The sequence below is a fragment of the Strix uralensis genome, chromosome 3 (genome assembly GCF_047716275.1).
Source record: "Strix uralensis isolate ZFMK-TIS-50842 chromosome 3, bStrUra1, whole genome shotgun sequence".
NCBI classification, from domain to species: domain Eukaryota; kingdom Metazoa; phylum Chordata; class Aves; order Strigiformes; family Strigidae; genus Strix; species Strix uralensis.
Window position 1 is genome coordinate 52,086,089 of NC_133974.1, and position 18,748 is coordinate 52,104,836.

At 41.9% G+C, this 18,748-nt stretch overlaps 1 protein-coding gene across 1 annotated transcript; it reads right to left on the reverse strand.

The window, feature by feature from the left end:
- Window positions 1-6,222: 6,222 nt before the first annotated feature.
- On the reverse strand, window positions 6,223-18,097 carry CD164 (CD164 molecule). The gene is made up of 6 exons (XM_074862264.1): window positions 17,850-18,097; window positions 15,079-15,162; window positions 13,584-13,658; window positions 11,534-11,665; window positions 10,236-10,316; window positions 6,223-9,275 (listed from the first exon to the last, which is right to left on the reverse strand). Exons 1-6 carry the CDS (start codon window positions 17,968-17,970, stop codon window positions 9,115-9,117), a joined length of 654 nt encoding a protein of 217 aa, XP_074718365.1. The 5' UTR covers window positions 17,971-18,097; the 3' UTR covers window positions 6,223-9,114.
- Window positions 18,098-18,748: the final 651 nt, after the last annotated feature.

Below are 18,748 nucleotides of genomic sequence, written 5' to 3' on the forward strand. Positions count from 1 at the left end.
AGAGAACAGTGAGAAAAGGCCTCTGCATTGTTTTTATCTTCCTCGAACAGTGCCTGAAATGTAGATTCCCATTAAACAATAATGAGGATGTCATTTTGCACTATTTGTGCTGTATTTTGCCTTCAGAGGGATTATGGATATGTTTAGCAAAACTGTAATTATGGATTATTTCAACCAGCAAGAAGTGACGGCCTCTCATTCACAAGAGTGCACAGGGCAACAACATCTTTTTTTTTAAATCTAGGCCCCTGCTTTGAGGCAGAGCTGTCAGATGATGAATTTTTGTTGCTGTCATTAATCCTTTTACCACCTTTTAGATCAGAAGCCAGTTAAGCCAAGACTGCAGTTTAAAATGGGAGGCCTTCCAGCAGGCTGATGAACTGCAGTCTCAAGTTTATGACCTGGAAGCTGCAGTTTCCCAGAGGAATGCAACTGCAGGTAAAGACAGGTTGTGTGTTGTAACCCACTTTCTTGGGCAAGTGTCTTATGAGCTATGTGGCCATGTCTCTCAATCCCTCCTTAACTTTTGAAGCAATAGGCAACTTAAGACAAATATGAAAGAGAAGACATTCTCTGTAACGAAAGCATTTAGGTAAAGGAGAAAGACCTAAAACAATCTTGAGGAAAAGTCAGACAACCCAAAAGTCATATGCCTTCTTACACCCCAGCTGCTGAAGGAGCACAAGAAACACTGACTCCCAAGTTAATAACTTTAAACCATAACTTGTGTTGTCTTTTGCTTTGTAGGGCTATCATGGGAAATATGAGGGGAGCTGCATCTAGGGGAGGAGGCAATTAGGAAACAATGGATCCCAAGTGGTAGGAAATCAGGCTTCATTATGGCTCTGGCCTTGGAACAGCTTACTGGCAAATCATGTAGGGCAGCCAAACAAGACTGTACCCTTGTAATTTGATTGGATACATGCCTATGATTGCAGGTATCTTTAGACGATCTCAGAACAACAGTGAGAGCTTTCTAGCTCTTAACTGAATTAACCCAGAACTTAAACCTTTAACAAAAATATTTCTTCTCAGCTGTTTGTTAGGTAACTTTTCTAACAGAATGCTTACATGATTCACGTAGCTTAAAAGCTCAATTAGACTTCTAGTCCTACCTGCCTGAAGTTGCTGCTTTTCTCTGTGGTATCAAAATCCTACTGTCAGCCTGACAAACATATGCAGAAAAATTGATGGGTCATACCTAAGTTCCTAGTAAATTTAGTAAACAGGAAAAAAACTCCAATGATCTTTCAAGGTGCATTTCTATGCCATGAAGAATATAAAGTACTTAATTATAGTTTCCTTCGGCAGCAAAATGTTAGTTATTCCTGCCAAAGGAAACTGAGAAATGATCATTAGCACACTGCTGAAGACAAGACATGAACCAAACATGGGGAAATAAAGAACAGGGAGGTAGCTTTTAATTAATGCACAAATATATTTGGTTTCTCAAGTACCAATCAAGTTCGGTGGGAAAAGTTGGTGCAAAACTTGTAAGTCACATTGATGCTACTGAGCACAAGGAAAGCAGCTGTGACAGAAAGGAGATGAATAGTATTTTTTTTCCTGCAGTGAGTTACCATTGTTAAACATGATGCAGAGCTGGAAAAATTGGCTGAGGAGCCTGGATTTCTCTACACTCAACATGGGAGTTCCATCAAACTATAGACACCTAGTCTGAAATGTGTTAAAACTCTACAGTGTATTGTAGCTACCTTTTTACTTGTGATTCTTTTATTCCTATGTCTGTAATAGTAGATGGATGTTGTGATGGTATTTTGGTGGTATTTGGTGGTATTTTTTTTTCCTTTCAAAAAGGTAGAAGGAAGAATGCAGAGCTGTGGTCCCATAGTACAAGCAGTATAAGAGGTTATTTTCCAGGTAATAAGTCAAAATTAAATAGCTATCATTTTTGACGCATTAATACTAGTACTTTTCATAAGGCAATCTAGACTTGCATCATGTAAAGATTTGTCTTTTCTATTAATCTCAGTTGCACTCTGTCACTAACCTGACTTCAGACCTATAGTGTTTGGCCAGACCTATTTGTATAGGGGTGGCAACTGTTGCTTGCAATAGCCCCGTTTTGACTGTAAAGGTGAAGGTGTTTTTCAAACAGGTCATGTCAACTCCAGTAACTGTCCACATAGATTAAGACTTCAGCCGGTTTGTAAGAATACTCAATAGATTAGTAGTTTGAGCCATGTCCTCTAGCTTTTTCCCCACTCCTTCTCCTTCATCTTCACATCTTCCTTTACTTCCCTCTCAAATGCACTGAGCCATGGCCTGTCTCAGTAATGTAAAACAGTTGCTGCTCTTCCTTCTGGGTTCATGTGAGCCTTGTGTAGTCAGTCCTCTCAAGCTCCTGCTCCAGGATGCATGGACATGGAATGCAGTCTGACCAGACTGGGTAGTTGTGCACTCTGGGCAGCTGCCAGCTGCTCTCCTGCTGCTTCAGCGGACAGCCAGGGTCCCTTGGACATGCACCCTGAAATAATGCCAGAAACAGCTAACCAACGTGGTCTGAAACATCTTGGATCATATCTGAGAAGGAGGAGGAACACTGTCTCAATTAACAAGTGCAGGATTACAGCCACATAGCAAAAATACCTTTTTACCTAAAGGTAGTGGGAAAAGTTAACATAGGGTTAAGAACCGGTAGAGCAACACCACATTGTCCATAGATACAAATCAGGGCTAAATCACATTATGGCTGATAGCAAGCATAGCATTTGATTCAGTGGGGATTTTTTTTTAAGTGGATGAAGGGTTGGCATTAAGGGGCTGCATCTCTACTTTTCAGAAATCTACAAAGATGAAGACTGGAATTCACTAGAGAATTTAGTGTCACTGGGAACAGATCATTAACACCCACCCACACTTTTTAATCTTGGCTTTCAACAGGACCAGGAAAGACAGAGTTGTGGGGAAAATAGTCACATACAATGAAGTAGACTTGGGGCAGCAAGAATTTTCTGCTTCACTGAGATGTCTCCTGCTGGACAAATGAATGCTGATACAGTCATTACGATGAATGAAAAGGGCGTGGGGCAAGCTGCAAAAATTGCAGATAGTTGCAAATAGTTTTTGAAAAAAGTTGCAACTATCTGCAAATAGTTTTTGTTCTACCTTCAAGATAAGATCATCCATGAACCACTTTTTCCAGACTAAGCAATCTATTATTCTATCAGTACTATGCTGAGTGTTCACAACTTGTTTTGGGTGGTTGGTTGCTTTTTCGTTTGTTTTTTTTTTTTTTTTCACCCTTACATTCTGCTTAGAGGTCAGAAACAACAGGTTTTGCATTTACTTGAGTTCTGCTTTAACTGTGTTGTTGATAACACTCCAGGTTCTGCAGCTCAGGTCCAGGGTAACAAGTTTTCAGCATCCACTGAGCACAGGGATTACCAGCAGCATCCTTTGAATTTTGACCCAAGAAGCAGAAATGGAACAGGAGGAAACACTCAACGACCAAAGACAGTAAGTAATGGTGGCATTAGAAATAAGCTGACAGGGTTGCAAAATGAGTAACTTTGCTAGTTTGCAAGCTGTGATGTGTATATATACACAGGCAGGTTTCATCTGGGCAGAAAGTCAAATCCCTTTGAAGATTTAAGAGCAAAGTGACCAGTATGTATGGCTAGCAAACAGGAAAAAAAAAAGTTCCAAATGTTCCAAAAATTGATTAAGGGGATTGGAGGGAGGTATTTTGTTAACAATGGTCCAGGGAAGATTTTTTTTTTTTAGTACCATACCATGGTTGGTGACTCTTTTTATATGTTACTTATGCTTTCAGGTGCCTAGCAGATGGAAGGAGAGAATGGCAGATAGGCTATTAACCACACCTAAATGAAAAGTCTCTTCCTACTGTCTTCAAGCAGCTACAGAAACAAAGGCTGGTCCAGAAGTAAACCTAAATGTATTTTTTTAATCAGTCCAGAGCATTTTAGAAAACACCACTGAACTGGCAACTTGGAAGTATGAGAAGAACAATTTATATACAAATCAAAGACAGGCAGTGATACTCCAGTGCTGTGATATGTACTTCAACATACTTGGCTGCAGCATGCAACACCAGCTTCAGTCAGTTAACCTGCTCATCCATTTTAGGTACTGGGTGATGCAGAACCTTCTTCTGAGCAAGAGCAGCACTGTCCTCCCTTCAGACAATGCAGAACAGTACGGAAAGGCAAGGATATCAGTCAAAACCAGAAGGCTTCCTTTTATTGGGGTAACCTTGGAACATAGTGGTGCAATGCATAGCTAACTGCTTAGAGCAAAAGCATTGGATCTGGGGGTTTTTTTGTTGTTTTAACTGCTTTCCTATTGCAACCCCTGACCATCCCCTCCTGCCCAATGAAGTGCTCTCACCCCCAGAGGTTGCTGCCTGTACACTGAACCTGTCATAACTGCTTAAAGATGACTCATCAAAAGTGTCAACATTTCCACCTTCCCTAGCAACTTCTCTGCGCTCCCCTTAGAAAGATGAAGGGCAGCTCCTTGCACAATGATACATTAACAGAAAAAAGAAAAAGCATAAATTCATCTGCATTTCTGTTGCATGGAAAAAAGATTGCTTTTAGAATCTAGCCAATAAAGGACGCAAAATTGTCAGAGATGTGTCAAATTGTATTGCAACTTTCAATGAGTTAGTATTCTAACCTATGTGCCTTGTAGCATCATCCACATCCCTGGATACTTGCGAACATGAATAATCAAATATCTCAGCACTCTTTTTATAAATAACTAAGACCTAGAATTAAATTCAGGCAACCCTTAACAGCACAGCCTTGCTGAGTAAAGGAACTCTAACTTCTGTTAGAAACACTGCAGTATTTACAGACAGAGGATTCCTAGAATAAGGCTGACATCCTTCACCAGTACTAAAACAAGCTTTATTTCATTCAAGCTTGCTGCTACATCAAAACAAGTCACAGTATGCTCAGAATGCTATGGAATCAGTTATCAAACATGAGTTCTTTCTAAGGTATGCCTTAAATGAATGACAAGGTGACTGATAACTATCCAAGGTCAGCTGTCACTAGAGAAGCCATCAAATGTGATTCCAGCATGTTCCAGAAACCAGATGCCAATTTGGAAGTGGAAGTAGTATAGTATCATCAGTATGAAGCACTTATGTGCCATTGCAGCAGTAAAAAAGGGCTGTCTCTGGCTAATTATGCTTCTTGATAAAATACTTCAAGTATTACTTAATACCGCAAAATTCAAATATGATTTTTGAATGAATGCTATACCTACAGAATACTACAATCAAAGACCAGCAGTAACACAAGACTGGTACTGTAGGGATAAGCAATTGCATGTACATAGGCTTTCAGTGCTGCATTGTCCGAAAAAATTATAACTGCATGCATTAAATGGATGATTTTCTGGAAGACAAGCAATTTTAAGCACATCAGGAAGCTCTAGGTTTCCTCCATTTCCACACAGTCCTTCCAGAAAGGCTACTAAAGTTTTTGCTATTTCCCATAACATGAGACGAGACTGAGTTATGTCAGTACTACCTAGTGACACATTCACACTTCATTCACTACCCACAAAAGCATCAAGGTCATGATGTGAAACTACTGAGGTTACTTTGCTCAGAGCTGGTTTTCATTTTAGTCAGTCTGCAACTACAGAATTGCACACCCTCTGTTCTCTTGTTCAAGCATGCTGACAGTTATTCCCCAGCAAATATCCTCTTCTTTCTCATGCAATCAGAAAAGAAATAAGGCTCAGAGCAGTATCTTTTTCACAAAGGTCAAAGATCTTTATGTGAAGAGATGCTACAATGTAGGGGTTATTAACAGCCTCCCTGGAAGCACAGACTGCAGTCCCTCTTCCAAATTACAGGCTGACATCCAGTATTATGAGCTTTGCTTTTGGAAAGAGAAGCATTAAGCCTTACAGGTTGTTGCAAGTGGAACTTAAATGCCTTGCTGTTCTTTGGCTTTAAGGGGAGGACAGGGTTAAACTAACATGGAAAATGACCTAAATTAGAATTTAAGAGATTATTCTAAATCTGAATCAGTGTTGTTGCACATACCAAATGCTAAGTTAATGCTGTATTTAGGAGAACTAACTTAACTCTTCAAACTTTTCATCCTCCCTCTTTCCCTATGGAGTTTCTCAATCCCTATGGAAAACGGCTCTTGTCTCCAGAAAGTCAGACAGCCCCCTCTGGGATTGCTCACATTAAAAGAAAGTTTACAAATAAAATTCCATTCAACAGATTTTATTTATCAATTTGGTTTTGCGATTACAACTGTTTCAGTTTTCTTCCACTGAAGACAAAATACAAACTTTTACAGCAACACTTGCAGAGAACATTCATAAGGTAATAGCTTGATATTTGCACAAGTTGGCTTCAAGAAAAAGCCAGATAACTTGAAGAGTCACTACAGTTCAGTGCCTAAAATTGATTTAGGGGCAAATACAACTACAGATCTATGAGCTACCTTCCACTTCAAAACACAAGGCCAAGAAAAACTGCAAGTTGTTACTTCAGGTTTTTTGCTAGTACACAGCACACATCAGCTGATACTGCCATTTCACAAGGGAGTACTTACTTTCTATAGTGCAGCAGCCAAGCACACGGTGAAGATGTACAACCCAGCCTCCCCTCCCCCCAAACAACTGAAAGGGAAACAATCCGAGCCACGATGCTGTATACTTTGGATTACACCTTGCTGGCAAGGCTAATGAACAAGCGGTGCATAGTGCAGGCCTTCCAGAACATGACTAAATTGATATAGTACAAGCTCGAGTTTTTCAGACTGGCATCTCTACATGTCAGAGATCCTGGGTTTCCTAAAGTCTTGGAAAGTAGCAATTGCTGGCACCAAGAAAAATTTAGTAACTAAGGCAAGGTATCCCTTCTACCCTTTTAAACAAAATTTGAGGCAAAAGATTAAGCAACTTTAAGGCACTTTTAAAAATTATTTTTAGTTTGCTTTACCAGCATACTTTATCAGCAACCTAAATCAGGATCAGCATAGCTCATAAATACGCATTTTAGCAACATTTTACAGAGCAACAACTTTTTTGTGGCAATGTCTTTCATGCTATGAAGTGTTCTGTGGCACTTTTCTGCAAGTTTCACAAAAGATAGCCCTTTGAGGCCAAAAAAAATTATATACTAGGCATACAGTTTGCTTTGCTGAGCTGAAGGAGAACTGTCACTGCAGAAGACTATTTTGCTCACTTCAAAGCACAAAATACCAGCTCATGGATATCTTTTTAAACAAATGTAATAGAATAGTTCTGAGATAGGGAAAGGACAGATTAAGTGATTTCATAATAAGGCCAAGGATATACCACCTAACCCACATACATACTGTTGCTGAAAACTGGCTGCTCACTCTGCTGTTTTAATAAACCTGAGCTGATTGTCTTTATATTTAGAAAATCAATAGCTAATGAACTAAAGATACAGTACTGGTGAGTAACTTCTGTATTTTGTAGCAATTTGAGTCTTCTATGCAGCACAATAGAAACAATGCCATTCAGACTAGAACAACACAAGAAAGCAACACTGTGCACTTGAAGTTTCCAACTGAAGTACACTTAATTTAAGTTCTGTTGCCATGACTACTATCTGCATTGATGTGATAATTTTGTATTGGGTGCCAAATTCCCGTCAAGTCGGAGCTAGTAAAGACAGTACTACAGAAATTGATGATCAAGGGATATCATCAAAAGCTATGTATTATGTGCTACATCCTCCACCACTTGATTTTACCTTTACTTCCATTTTTCCTGTGGGTCTCTTTTCACAGGTGCTCAAGTCAGTCTACACAGGACATGACGTACCTTTGATACTCAGATCACATGGCTGATTCAGCCAAGGAAAAGAAAAATACTATTTGGCCAAGTAGATTTCCTTAATCAGTTCACTGCAGGGTGACACAAATCTGATGCCAGGAAGCAGGGAAGGGAAAGAAAAAAGGTGTACCCCCTGGCAGCCTCAGGACTACAGCAATCCTGACCAAGATCAAATCAGCAGATCCTCTGAACTACCTTTAATTGCTCCTTAAGCAAGCAGACATACTGGAGGGTAAAAAAGAAAAAACCCAAACCGCTGAAATTAAGGGCAACGAGTTTAAGATCCATTTGAATAATAAAAACCTCAGGATTTCAAGTATAAACCTAAGTTGTTGCCTTTTTATACAGGGAGTGAACTGGATTTTATCACTAGTTTTGATTGGTCTTTGTAGGCCAGAACAAAAGGTAAACAACTTAAAGCTCCTGTTTGTAGTTGAACATTACTGTACCCTGCTCCCTCACCCTCAAAGTCAATATGGGACAGTTATTTAATGTAAAAAGTCTTTAAACTGGAATGTTTGAGTCACATGTATTCCATTCTCCTATATAAAGCTAGTATTAGTTTTATCTTGGATATAGGTGGGACGCTTTTGCAGCCTACTGATTTTTAGTCTTTTAAGGCACTAATCTTCATTTCCCCTTTAGAAGGACTATCCCTACATCCCTTCTCCACCCTCAACATTAATTCGAAAGGGCACAGGATTTCTGTTTGGAATGCAGTATTTTATCAGGCAACCTTTATTCTTGTGTAAAAAAATTTATGGGTTATGTTATTCTGTTAAGACATTATCTACTTCTACAATTTTGTTCATCTTTCTAGCAGCACGCTGTAAGAGCCACAAGCTAGTATAAATGGTATTTCACTCCCTGAAGTCAGTCACCAATAATTCACATCTTGATAAAACTGAAGGGATACTGTATCAAGTGTTGATTAAATTAGCCTTCACAATAAGTCATCATGAGATTGTCTACTCAAGACAGTGTTGCCACTGAATAAGAATCTCTGAACGTCTACATTTGGCATATCAAAAAAAAGTCCCACAGCAGCAGCCACTAAAGGAAAATAAAGACAGCCATTAGAACCCATGCAGCATATTGCAAGTAATCCTGTTGAAGAGATTCGTATCACCTCTTGCCAAGTATAATGTTGCAAAAATATTCTTTTAAAGTCTTCTTTTAGAGATTTAAAGGATATTATGAACTGCTGTCTTCCATGAGCAACAGAAAATATTTTGGTTCAGTGAACTACAGGTGTTGGGCTACTAGTCCATTATAAAGTGGCAGGTCCTAAAGTGTGTGATAGTTTCGGTCTTTCGACTTGCAGAATTTGTACAGAAAGAAAACAACAGCCTGCAGACCCAGAACAAGGACAATTCCACCTATGAAACTCGCAGCATCAAATGTAGATTTGCGTGAAGAAGGTGCAGGAGTCGCAGTAGCACTTGTACCTGTTAAACATTAGAGTTTGTGAGTGCACAATAGTTTCACAGATTTTAGTATTGGCTTCCTTGTATTAAGAGTACTCAAAACATCCAAAACACCAATAAGAAAACAAAACATAATCAAAAGTAAAGACATGTCAGCAGCTGCATTTAGATTAGTGATACTGAAGTTGTGATTAAATACTGTTTGCAGAAGGCTAGAGCTATTTATAGTCAAACTACTCTGGACCTCAATACTGAGCAAGTCCCAGCTGGACTTTATTTGTACTTCAAAAAGCCAAAGCTTTCCTCCTTTACACAGAAGTATATTATTGATACATGCTCACATTCAAAACACATTTTCCAATCTCTGCCGCTTGCTCCGTTTTTTTTGGCTTAAATTCAAATTAAATTATTATCTTCCATCTACTGTACTTCCCTCCCAGAGTTATGCTGGAAGAAATCAGCTGAAGCTACAACATATGAATCTGGAAGTAACAGCCATCTACTGATGGCTAGTTTTAAAGAGCTTTACTTCATGAGAGCTCTTCATGAAGTAGCATATTCAGGACTGATGCTGCAATAAAATACTTCAGCTTATTGCCACCACTATAGCTCAAACTATTTTAACAGGTATCCCATTATTATGCTGCAAGTGAAAAACAAAATGCCACCTTCCACTGATAAGGGAGTTAACAAGTGACTTCCAGCCACACTACCGAAAGTAGTCAGCTGATTCTGTTTGACCAACATCCTTCCTGACTTTTAACATCTCACCAATTAGCTTTGTTTCTCAGGATATTACCTTGCCACATACATATATTACCTTAACAAAATTAGACATCCCAGAAAGTTAGAAGTGACAATAGCAGATACACCAATACTACTTTAACATTGTCACTTGGTAAGTCTTTCAAGATAACGCTTTTAAAGCAACACTAATTTCTAAGTATTTTATGCTTTAATTATGCTAGTAGTAGCAGTTACCTGGAATAATGGGTGTTGTGGTAGCAGAAGTAATGGTAGTTGAAGGTAGAGGAGCATGTGTAGTTACATTGGTGACGTTTGCTGTTTGAGAGAAGACAGCATGTACATACCATAAACTTCAAGAGAAAAGTTTGCAAGCACTGAAGTTTCTATGTAAATGATTTGTCTTGTTTTGCTTGAACAATGATAAGCTTTGACCTCAGACTGTACCCCACACAATATAGATGCTCAGCTGCATGGCATTAAGCCAAGTTTCTGCATAAGGATTTTTTTCAAACTTGCATACCATTATTATCCAAATATTTCAAGGTTCTCCACAGATCAGTGATTCTTCGTTCAGACAAAACCACTTTTCTTTCAAGTACTAATATAAATGCTGGTATCTGAACAAGAATCAAGTTAGCTGCTTCAAGACAACTGAGAATCTGCATCAAGGCAAAGGACTTTCATGAAACAGCCCTTAGAATCAGTTAGTATTTACTGTACTAAAAAAGTACTTAATGTAGTATCTCCAGACAGGAGATAAGCACTTACAGGATAGCAAAACTTCCTCTTTCTCCCCGTCCCAAACACACTGTGAATGACATCACTGGAATAAGCAAACACTCACCTGTAGCTAGACTGACTCCTAAAAGCTCTTCCATTACCAAGCCAGAACACTGGGTCTCTGAGCACCCACCCTCCCCTGCCCCAGATTAGTATTACTAAAAACTAACCAGTATTCCACTATGTGCTGGGACAAGTGCCACCATTCATAGGTTTACTCAAAGAAAATGGCAAATGTCACCATACTGTACATTAGGCTGTTCTGAGCCTAATCAAGTACCAACTCATTACCTCCCAGCTCCCTTAAGCAACAGATGCTTTTAAAGATGAGGAGGAGTTTTGATTTTTTTTTGGTTGGGGTTTTTTTTTGGTTTGGTGGGTTGGTTTGGTTTTTTTTTGTTTTTTTTTGTTTTTTTTTTAAGAACTTTACTGTTAAGATGGCAGCACATGTAAGAACAGAACTGGGGAACAAAAAAAAAAAAATCACTCATATGAACTCATGTTTAGTGGAAATGACTAATAATTCACTTACCACTGAGCCTATTCTTAATTATACTGGAAAGAAGCATTTTCTCTGTTAAAGAGTTTTATAAAATCCACTTCTTCCAAACCTTGGGACCACTTCTGTATTCCCTACATCAGTGGTTTAGTAATCACGCTACTACAGTGATCTGGAGAAAAAGCCCTCGTCCTTTATTTTATTCACCATTTCCTAGTTCACTGCCATTCTATGTTCAGTGGTACTATATTACCTATGGTAGTATGAGCTGTGGTAGCAGAACCGGCTGTGGTAGTATTGGAAGACGCTGTGGTAGCATTGGAAGGTGGTGTAGTAGTATTGGAAGACAGCGTAGTAGCACTGGAAAGAGGAATACCTGTAGGAGCTACAAAAGAATGAAGTGTTACATTAAAGAGATTAATGACAGTATTTAAGTTATAAAAACCACCAAAAAATGCAACAGCAGCAGGCTGACTGTTAGGAAATTCATATTGCTCTGAGTTCTACTGTAGTTCTGATTTGAAATTACAAAGCAGTTCAATGTCCAATCCACCACGCTAAAAGCAAAAGTTGCACGAGTGAATATATGAAAAACCTTGTCACAAGTAGCCCAATCAAGCCAGTGTTCAACTGGCAACTCAAGATTCCTCAAAGCAAACAGAAGGGAGAAGAGTCCTATTGTACAAGTGTAGACTGTGCATGCCTTACACAATAGGAAATGAGGTATTTGGTACTGCTTCCCAACCTCACTGCAACTAAAATTGAACCTGACCTATCAGGTTCAACTAGAAATCAGAGTGGTTGCACAGCTGAAGCAGCATGGGGGGAAAACCAAGGCATCCTCAAGAATCTGAAAGTTTAGCTAAAGCTTTCTGTTCTGAGAGCTGTTGCTGGTTCTAGGTGCTCTCAGCTTCAGCATATGCTGTAAAAAAACCCAAACATAACAACTGTGAAGGCTTCTGCAACTTACTGTATTGAGTTAATCACACACAGACAGCTTACCTAAACTGTTGCTTAACCATGCACTGATACATCAGCAAGCTTCTTGCTGAAATACCAGTATGTCCTGAAGCCTTTAATACTCAAGGTGATTTAAATGTGGTTATTTACATCTTGAAACAATTCACCATAGTGGGAAACCAGAGCTGACTGTTTCTACAGAGATAGGCTGGATATATCAGAATCTACATTCTCTCAGGTCCCACTTGCATCAAGTCAGTTTAGGTCCACCTTAATGTTTTTCCACATCAATCCTCAAATGTAGTGCTGAGCCATGACAGTGTAAGAGCCAATAAGGTATACAGGATCCTCTCACACCAACAGAGATCCTCTACGGAAGGTGACAATTAAGTTTCCTTGAATATGCAGAAGCTAAACCACAACAACCAGATAACATCACTACAAGTTTAACAGGAACAGATTGTAGAAATTCTATTCTTAGATATGGAAAAACACTCCTGATTAAGAGGCAATTGTTACTATTTTAGAAACAACACAGAAATCTAAGTCAAGCAGAGTAATTTCTGACTGGTTGCCACCACCACAAGATAGCCCGTAGCAGCATGGAAGCTTCATCTCTGTTGGTGTGATCCAGTCTCTTTAGCAGCACTGTTGAAACTCATCTAGACAAGAGTATTAAGAATTTTCACTTGCTGTTCTAGATCTTAAAATCAGAAAGTCCCAATTTGAAGTGCATTTCTTGTCTGCTTTTAGAAAAACTAAAACTGAGGGGCTTTCACAAAGGTGAAATTCAAGATTTAAGCTAAGTTATTCATATCCTGCAGACCTGCTTTGCACAAACACAAATTAAAAGACTGAAGTAGATACACAACTGAGCACATTCCCAGCATTACACAGTTCTGTAACTCAGCCCCTGCACTTCAGAACTGCATGAAGAGCTGTGCTATGTAACAATTAAAACTGGAAGGTTCATAAGTTTTTCCTATTTACTGTATCTCTGATGAAGCAACGGACTCAGCAGGTGAAACTTGGATATGCTACATCTAATAGGAAATGTCACCCATTTTAATCTAAGAAACCAAGGCAGTAACCAGAGACGAGTCTAGTGAAATACGTCAGGATTCTTGAAACGGCAACAGTAAGCAGTTAACTGAATGCATAACAAAATTGTGTATTTTAATATCACATATCATAGGTTTAAGCTGGCAGCAAAGGACTTATTTACATACTTGCACATGCTTATGTAAATTGTAGGAGGCATATTAACAAAGGTCAACAGATGAAGTTGTAAACACAACTGCTTCACATTAAACAATGTGAAAACTGAATATCTAAATACTTACAGGAACACTGTTCTTCAACTGTACAGTTGTTATACTTTGGCGAATCTACTTCTGTTTCATTTACACACATGTGTTCTGTCAGAAAAGAGACATGACTATTTACAGCAGCAGAACTTTACAGCGTTTGAGACATTGTTCCTAAAAACTAAACACCATCTTTAGCCAGGATAACAGTAAGACCATTTCAATATGCAGGACTTCAGTATTATATTAATAATTAGAAAAGTTTTGGTACTTTCTTTTCACTACAGTTACTCTACCACTCAAATCAATACTTAGGCAATATTTGTACATGGTTATGCACCATTTTGCAGTAACAGCACAGCTTGATGTTTTTTCTTCATAGCCTGTAAAATTGGATAGTGTTTCTACTATTTGTGGCATTTTTCAAGTTAAACATTTTGTGTCTCTTATGGTAGCATCATAAAAAAATTGTACTGTCTTAAATTCTACACGCAAGCAAAACTTAGTTCCAGCTTTTTAAACAGATCCTTGACCTTGAAATTGTCGAAGACATCAGTTTCCTTCTCTCTGCCTGCACATCCTTCTCCCTTGACTCAGATTTCTACCTCTCCCTCAAAGAAGTTATACAGACCTCTTGGGTTTGCAGTATGTGCCAGACAACACATGCTGAATTCAGAAAAAGAGCTTCTTGAAGGGCACTCTTGTACTAGACAAGTTACATCCGAAATTCTTTTCATTAGTTCCGAAGCATCTTAGCCTTCATATATAACCTTTCTTTGTCATCTACAATCAAGTGCTATAAAAATCACTATTACAGTCAAACCATTCTTTCCTTTTATTCTGGTTTCACTTCACATGAGAAGTACAAATAATCCACCTGAAGACTACTTATGTAGCCTTTATATGACTTTGTCAACAGCAACTGGATCTCCTCCAGGACTGAGTACCAGAGGTCACCTAAATGTAGTTATATCCAACTCTCCCACAATGGGAAAAACAAGGCTCTGAATGAGACCAGCTAATGGCTCTGTCATGCTCCCATCAGTGGGTTGCAAGTCTTAGTTTTAGCAACACTACTCTTAACTAATGTTATTTAATGGACTCCTCTCCCTTATTGCACTTCCGTTCAGGAGTAGTGGTTGTGACCACCAGGTCTACGACAAAACCTGCAAAAGGGACTGAAGCACAGAGATGTGCCTGCACGTCAGAATCTACTCATGACTCCTTAACAGCAAACACAAGCGACTAGTTTGTTCTAAAAACATTCTGAACCATCTGGAAAACATTAGCTTATCAACAGTACAGATTTAAATCAGAAGCCTTAAAAATCTGGGATTATTTTGAACACATTCAGCTGCCTACGTAAGAACTTGAAACATTGAACAACAGATACAATTTATGAGTTAATGCCCCAGTATGTTATCAAATAAATAGTGTATTTGTGTAATCAACATTATAGATGAAATAGGTCTAGTTGGGTTTAAGGTTCTGCATGGCATATTATGGATCTGCACTGTGTATCCTTCCTTACTTTCACATCTGATCCACTTGCAGCCTGCTACATCTGTGTCATTACCAACACACGAACTGCAGTTAGAAAAGTTTTCACAGAAGCCTAAAAAAAAAAAAAAGAAGAAATGCATTGATTAGGACAGAATTACCACTGTCAAAAGAGCAACTTCACCCGCAGAAGCAACTCTTAGATCCGTACCTTCCCATATGTACATCTCCCAGGTTAAGGCACAATCCTTCTCACTGAACTAACTACGACTGAAAGCCACAACCTGGAAATGTATTTGTGTCTTATCAAATGCATTCCTCTCCAGACACTACCGATACTCCTAAACCAGACCTCACATGCACACCAAGATTTTGCCTCAAGTGACCTCTTAACTACAGAAAACTTAGGCAATAAAGGATATACTACTCTAGTGAAGTTACCAAAGTCCACCAAATCAATTTTGCAGAAGTTCAATGAAACGTCAGATGCCAAGAGCCTTGTTTCTTTTGACTACATTCTTCCTTTAGGTAATACAGCCAGCTATAAGCAAGCCTACAGTACAAAGCAACCAAAGTATGGGAAATAGAGGTGAGAACCTAGAAGACTTCATATACAAATGCATATAAAGGAGAACAGAAAGGAAGTCAATCTATTAATATTTTGATCACAGCAGAAGCCAGCAACCTAACGAGTCCAGTTGCTTTTTTATCTCAATCTCAAACACTGTTGCCTTAAAACCACAATGACAACATATCCACTATCTGGATCAAATAAGATCTTCTCCCAATCTACAATTTTACTGCATTAGTTTTTAATTAAGACTTACTCATACAACCATCACACTCAGAAAACCCACATACAACTCACAGCTCCTTACGTCACATACTCTCCAGCACATTTCACATCATATCCACCTACTCCAGGCACCTTTGGGTGACCTTTCACTTTTCTCAGCTCTGCTTGCTGCTATTCACAGATCTTTGGCAATAAGTTACATCTCAAGATAACAACTACAAATACATTAACTAACTTCGGTATTCTTGTAATTTGAATTAAAACCAAATCCACCTGACCTTTCTCTTGGTTATGGTACGATCAGGCTAGAAATCTTGGTGTTTCACTTCTTTACTTTCAAGGAATGTAAGAAGATATAAAAAGACCTTTGTTGGTTTGCGTCTGTGAGGTATGCAACAAACTTGCCTTGTTCCCTTCAGGAATAAGGCACTTACACCACTTCAGGAGCTGTATGACAGTTTCTGGATAACAGATTTCAAAAAAAAAAAAAAGTATTTTATTATTCTGGGTATACATCTGAAGAATGATCACGGCATGTACAACACCCGCTTCTGACAAATGAACAACGGTCATTTTTGTAAATTTCTCACAGGTACATAGAAAATTTAGCACAGCACATCTGTGGAGAGAGGAAGACAGTCAGTGCAGCCAGCTAATACCAGGTGCACTAGGACTTTTAGTTTACATTCAAAACAGCTTTCCCACACTGGGGGAGGAACAGATTTGCAGGAGTAAAGGATCAGGCAACGTTCTTCTCACAGCAAAAAGTTTCAAGAATGAGCTGTGAACTTCAGAATCAGTAGCAGGGTGTTAGATGTTCTCCCAATGCTCTCTTAGGGTCTTTATGTAGGATAACAGCAAACTCCCCAGCTTTCTCTGGTCAGCATATGCCTGCTCTTCACCGAAAAAATGGTTCTGGTACCACAAACCCCGCTCTTAAGCGCAGGCAAATTCACGTTTGCTCCCAAGATAAATCTGTCTGTTGTACTGGCTCTTACACGGGGTAAACTCGGATATCCCCCTTACACTCGAGGAGGAAACCTGGAAACGCTAACAGAAGTCTGTCCTGCTGGACCAACACTGCCCTCTCCCGCTGCAGCGGAGCGGTTGTTAACCTCTGACTCTTAGCAGCCCTCAAGCAGTTCACGGTTCGGATAGGGAGCCCGGTATCGGCCTACATCACGCCCTCGGTGGTGGGGCTGAAGAGGAAATCGAGGAGGACTGAAGCAGAGGATACTGGACAGCTTCACACTTCGCTGTGCCGTTATGCAATGCGGTCAGAGAACGTTAAAGCACTTCCAGAAAAACTTCTTTCCGTAGCTTTCTAGGGCATGCGGCGCATTCTGTGGTTCTTGGCCACGTAAACACTTTAGCAAACAGTTCACAGAGCCAGAAAGATCAGACAAACCCAACGGACAAAGAAGGAGGCTAACATCGGGGTGACGAACAACCGGTAGCAATGACAGAACAACCCTGCTTACGTAATTAACTCCCGCAATTTGACCTATACTAAGTTTGCAAGAAGCAAACGTGCCGCGTACGTTTTACGGGACACAAAGCTGCCGGCTGCTGGCCATCTGCTGCCTGCGAAGGGGGATACTGGCGGCGGCGTCAAACCGTGCTAACGGCTTTCACACGCACGCACCCAAATCCTCTGCAGCGAGGGGAAAAACAAAAGCGAGAAGAGAGGAGCCAGAAAGAAGCGGGCAAAAAGCTCAGCGGGCTGCGGCCAAGGCGCTGAGGGCAGCAACGCTGCCGCCGCGCGGGAACAGTGGCGGCCAAGCTGCCCGGGAGCGCCGGGCGGCTCCCCCCGCCTGGCGGCCAGTACCGGCGCGCCTTCCCCCGCCACGCGCGGCAGAGCGGCGGGCGCGGAGGCCCGGCCGAGCCCACCCCGCTCCCCCGCCCAAACGTCGGGTAACGGGCGGGGCGCGAGCGCGGAGGGGGGAGGGGCTGCCCCGTCAGCAACTGCCGGGGGGGGGGGCGAAGAGTGGTCGCGAGTCACTCACCAACGGTCGCGGTGCCGTTGTCGGCCTCGCGCGCCCCGCGGCCCCGCGCGTCCCCCGCGGCCAGCCCGCAGAGACAGGCCAGGCAGAGGGCGGCGAGGGGGAGCGCGAGCGTCCGGCCCATGGCAGCGGCGGTGTGGCGGCGGCGGCGGAGAAGCGAGGGGTAGCAGCTCCCGCTCGTCGCCGCTTCGCTGTACCCGGCTCCGCTCCCGCTGCCTCCGCGCACTCTCTGAGCGCCGCAGCCCCGCCCCCCGGCCTCACGTGAGTGCCGCCGCCTCGAGTTGGCCCCGCCCCCTCCCCCGCACGGGCCGGGCGAAGCGACCGGGCCGGTGGCGTGGTCTCGCCCAGCCCCCCCCCCCGCCGTTCCACGGGCAATGGGACGGTCCCCGCGGTGGCGCGGCGTTGCCGCCCCACGTGACCCAGCCGCCCCGGGGAAGCGCTTCCCGCGCGTCACGCGCTTGCCCGGCCGCTTCCCCACCCCACGGAGGCCCCGCCCCCCGCTGCGTGCGGCAGAGCGGCGGCCTCTCATTGGCTGGGGCGTGGCGGGTGTCCCCTCCCCCCTGGAGGCGCCGTGCGTGAGGGGAGGGGAAGGGAAGGGGAAGGGCGGTGGTGGCCGTTGGTCTCTGCCGCTCGCCAGGGAGCCTGGGTGGGCAAGCGGGCCAGTGGTCGCACCGAGTGGCGGAGAGCGAGCCCTTTGCGCCGGCGGACAGTAGCCATCCGCGGAGGGGCCGGCCGTGGCGCGGCGCCTCTCCCTCCCCTGCGGGACGGTCGCCGGCCGTGGCGGCCCGCGCCCTACGGCCGCTCCAACGGCCGTGCGGGACGAGGCCGAGATTGCTTATGGCAGAGGGGTTTGTGACCGGCCCTGTTGCCCAAACTCAGCCTCCCCTGACTTGGCGGATGCC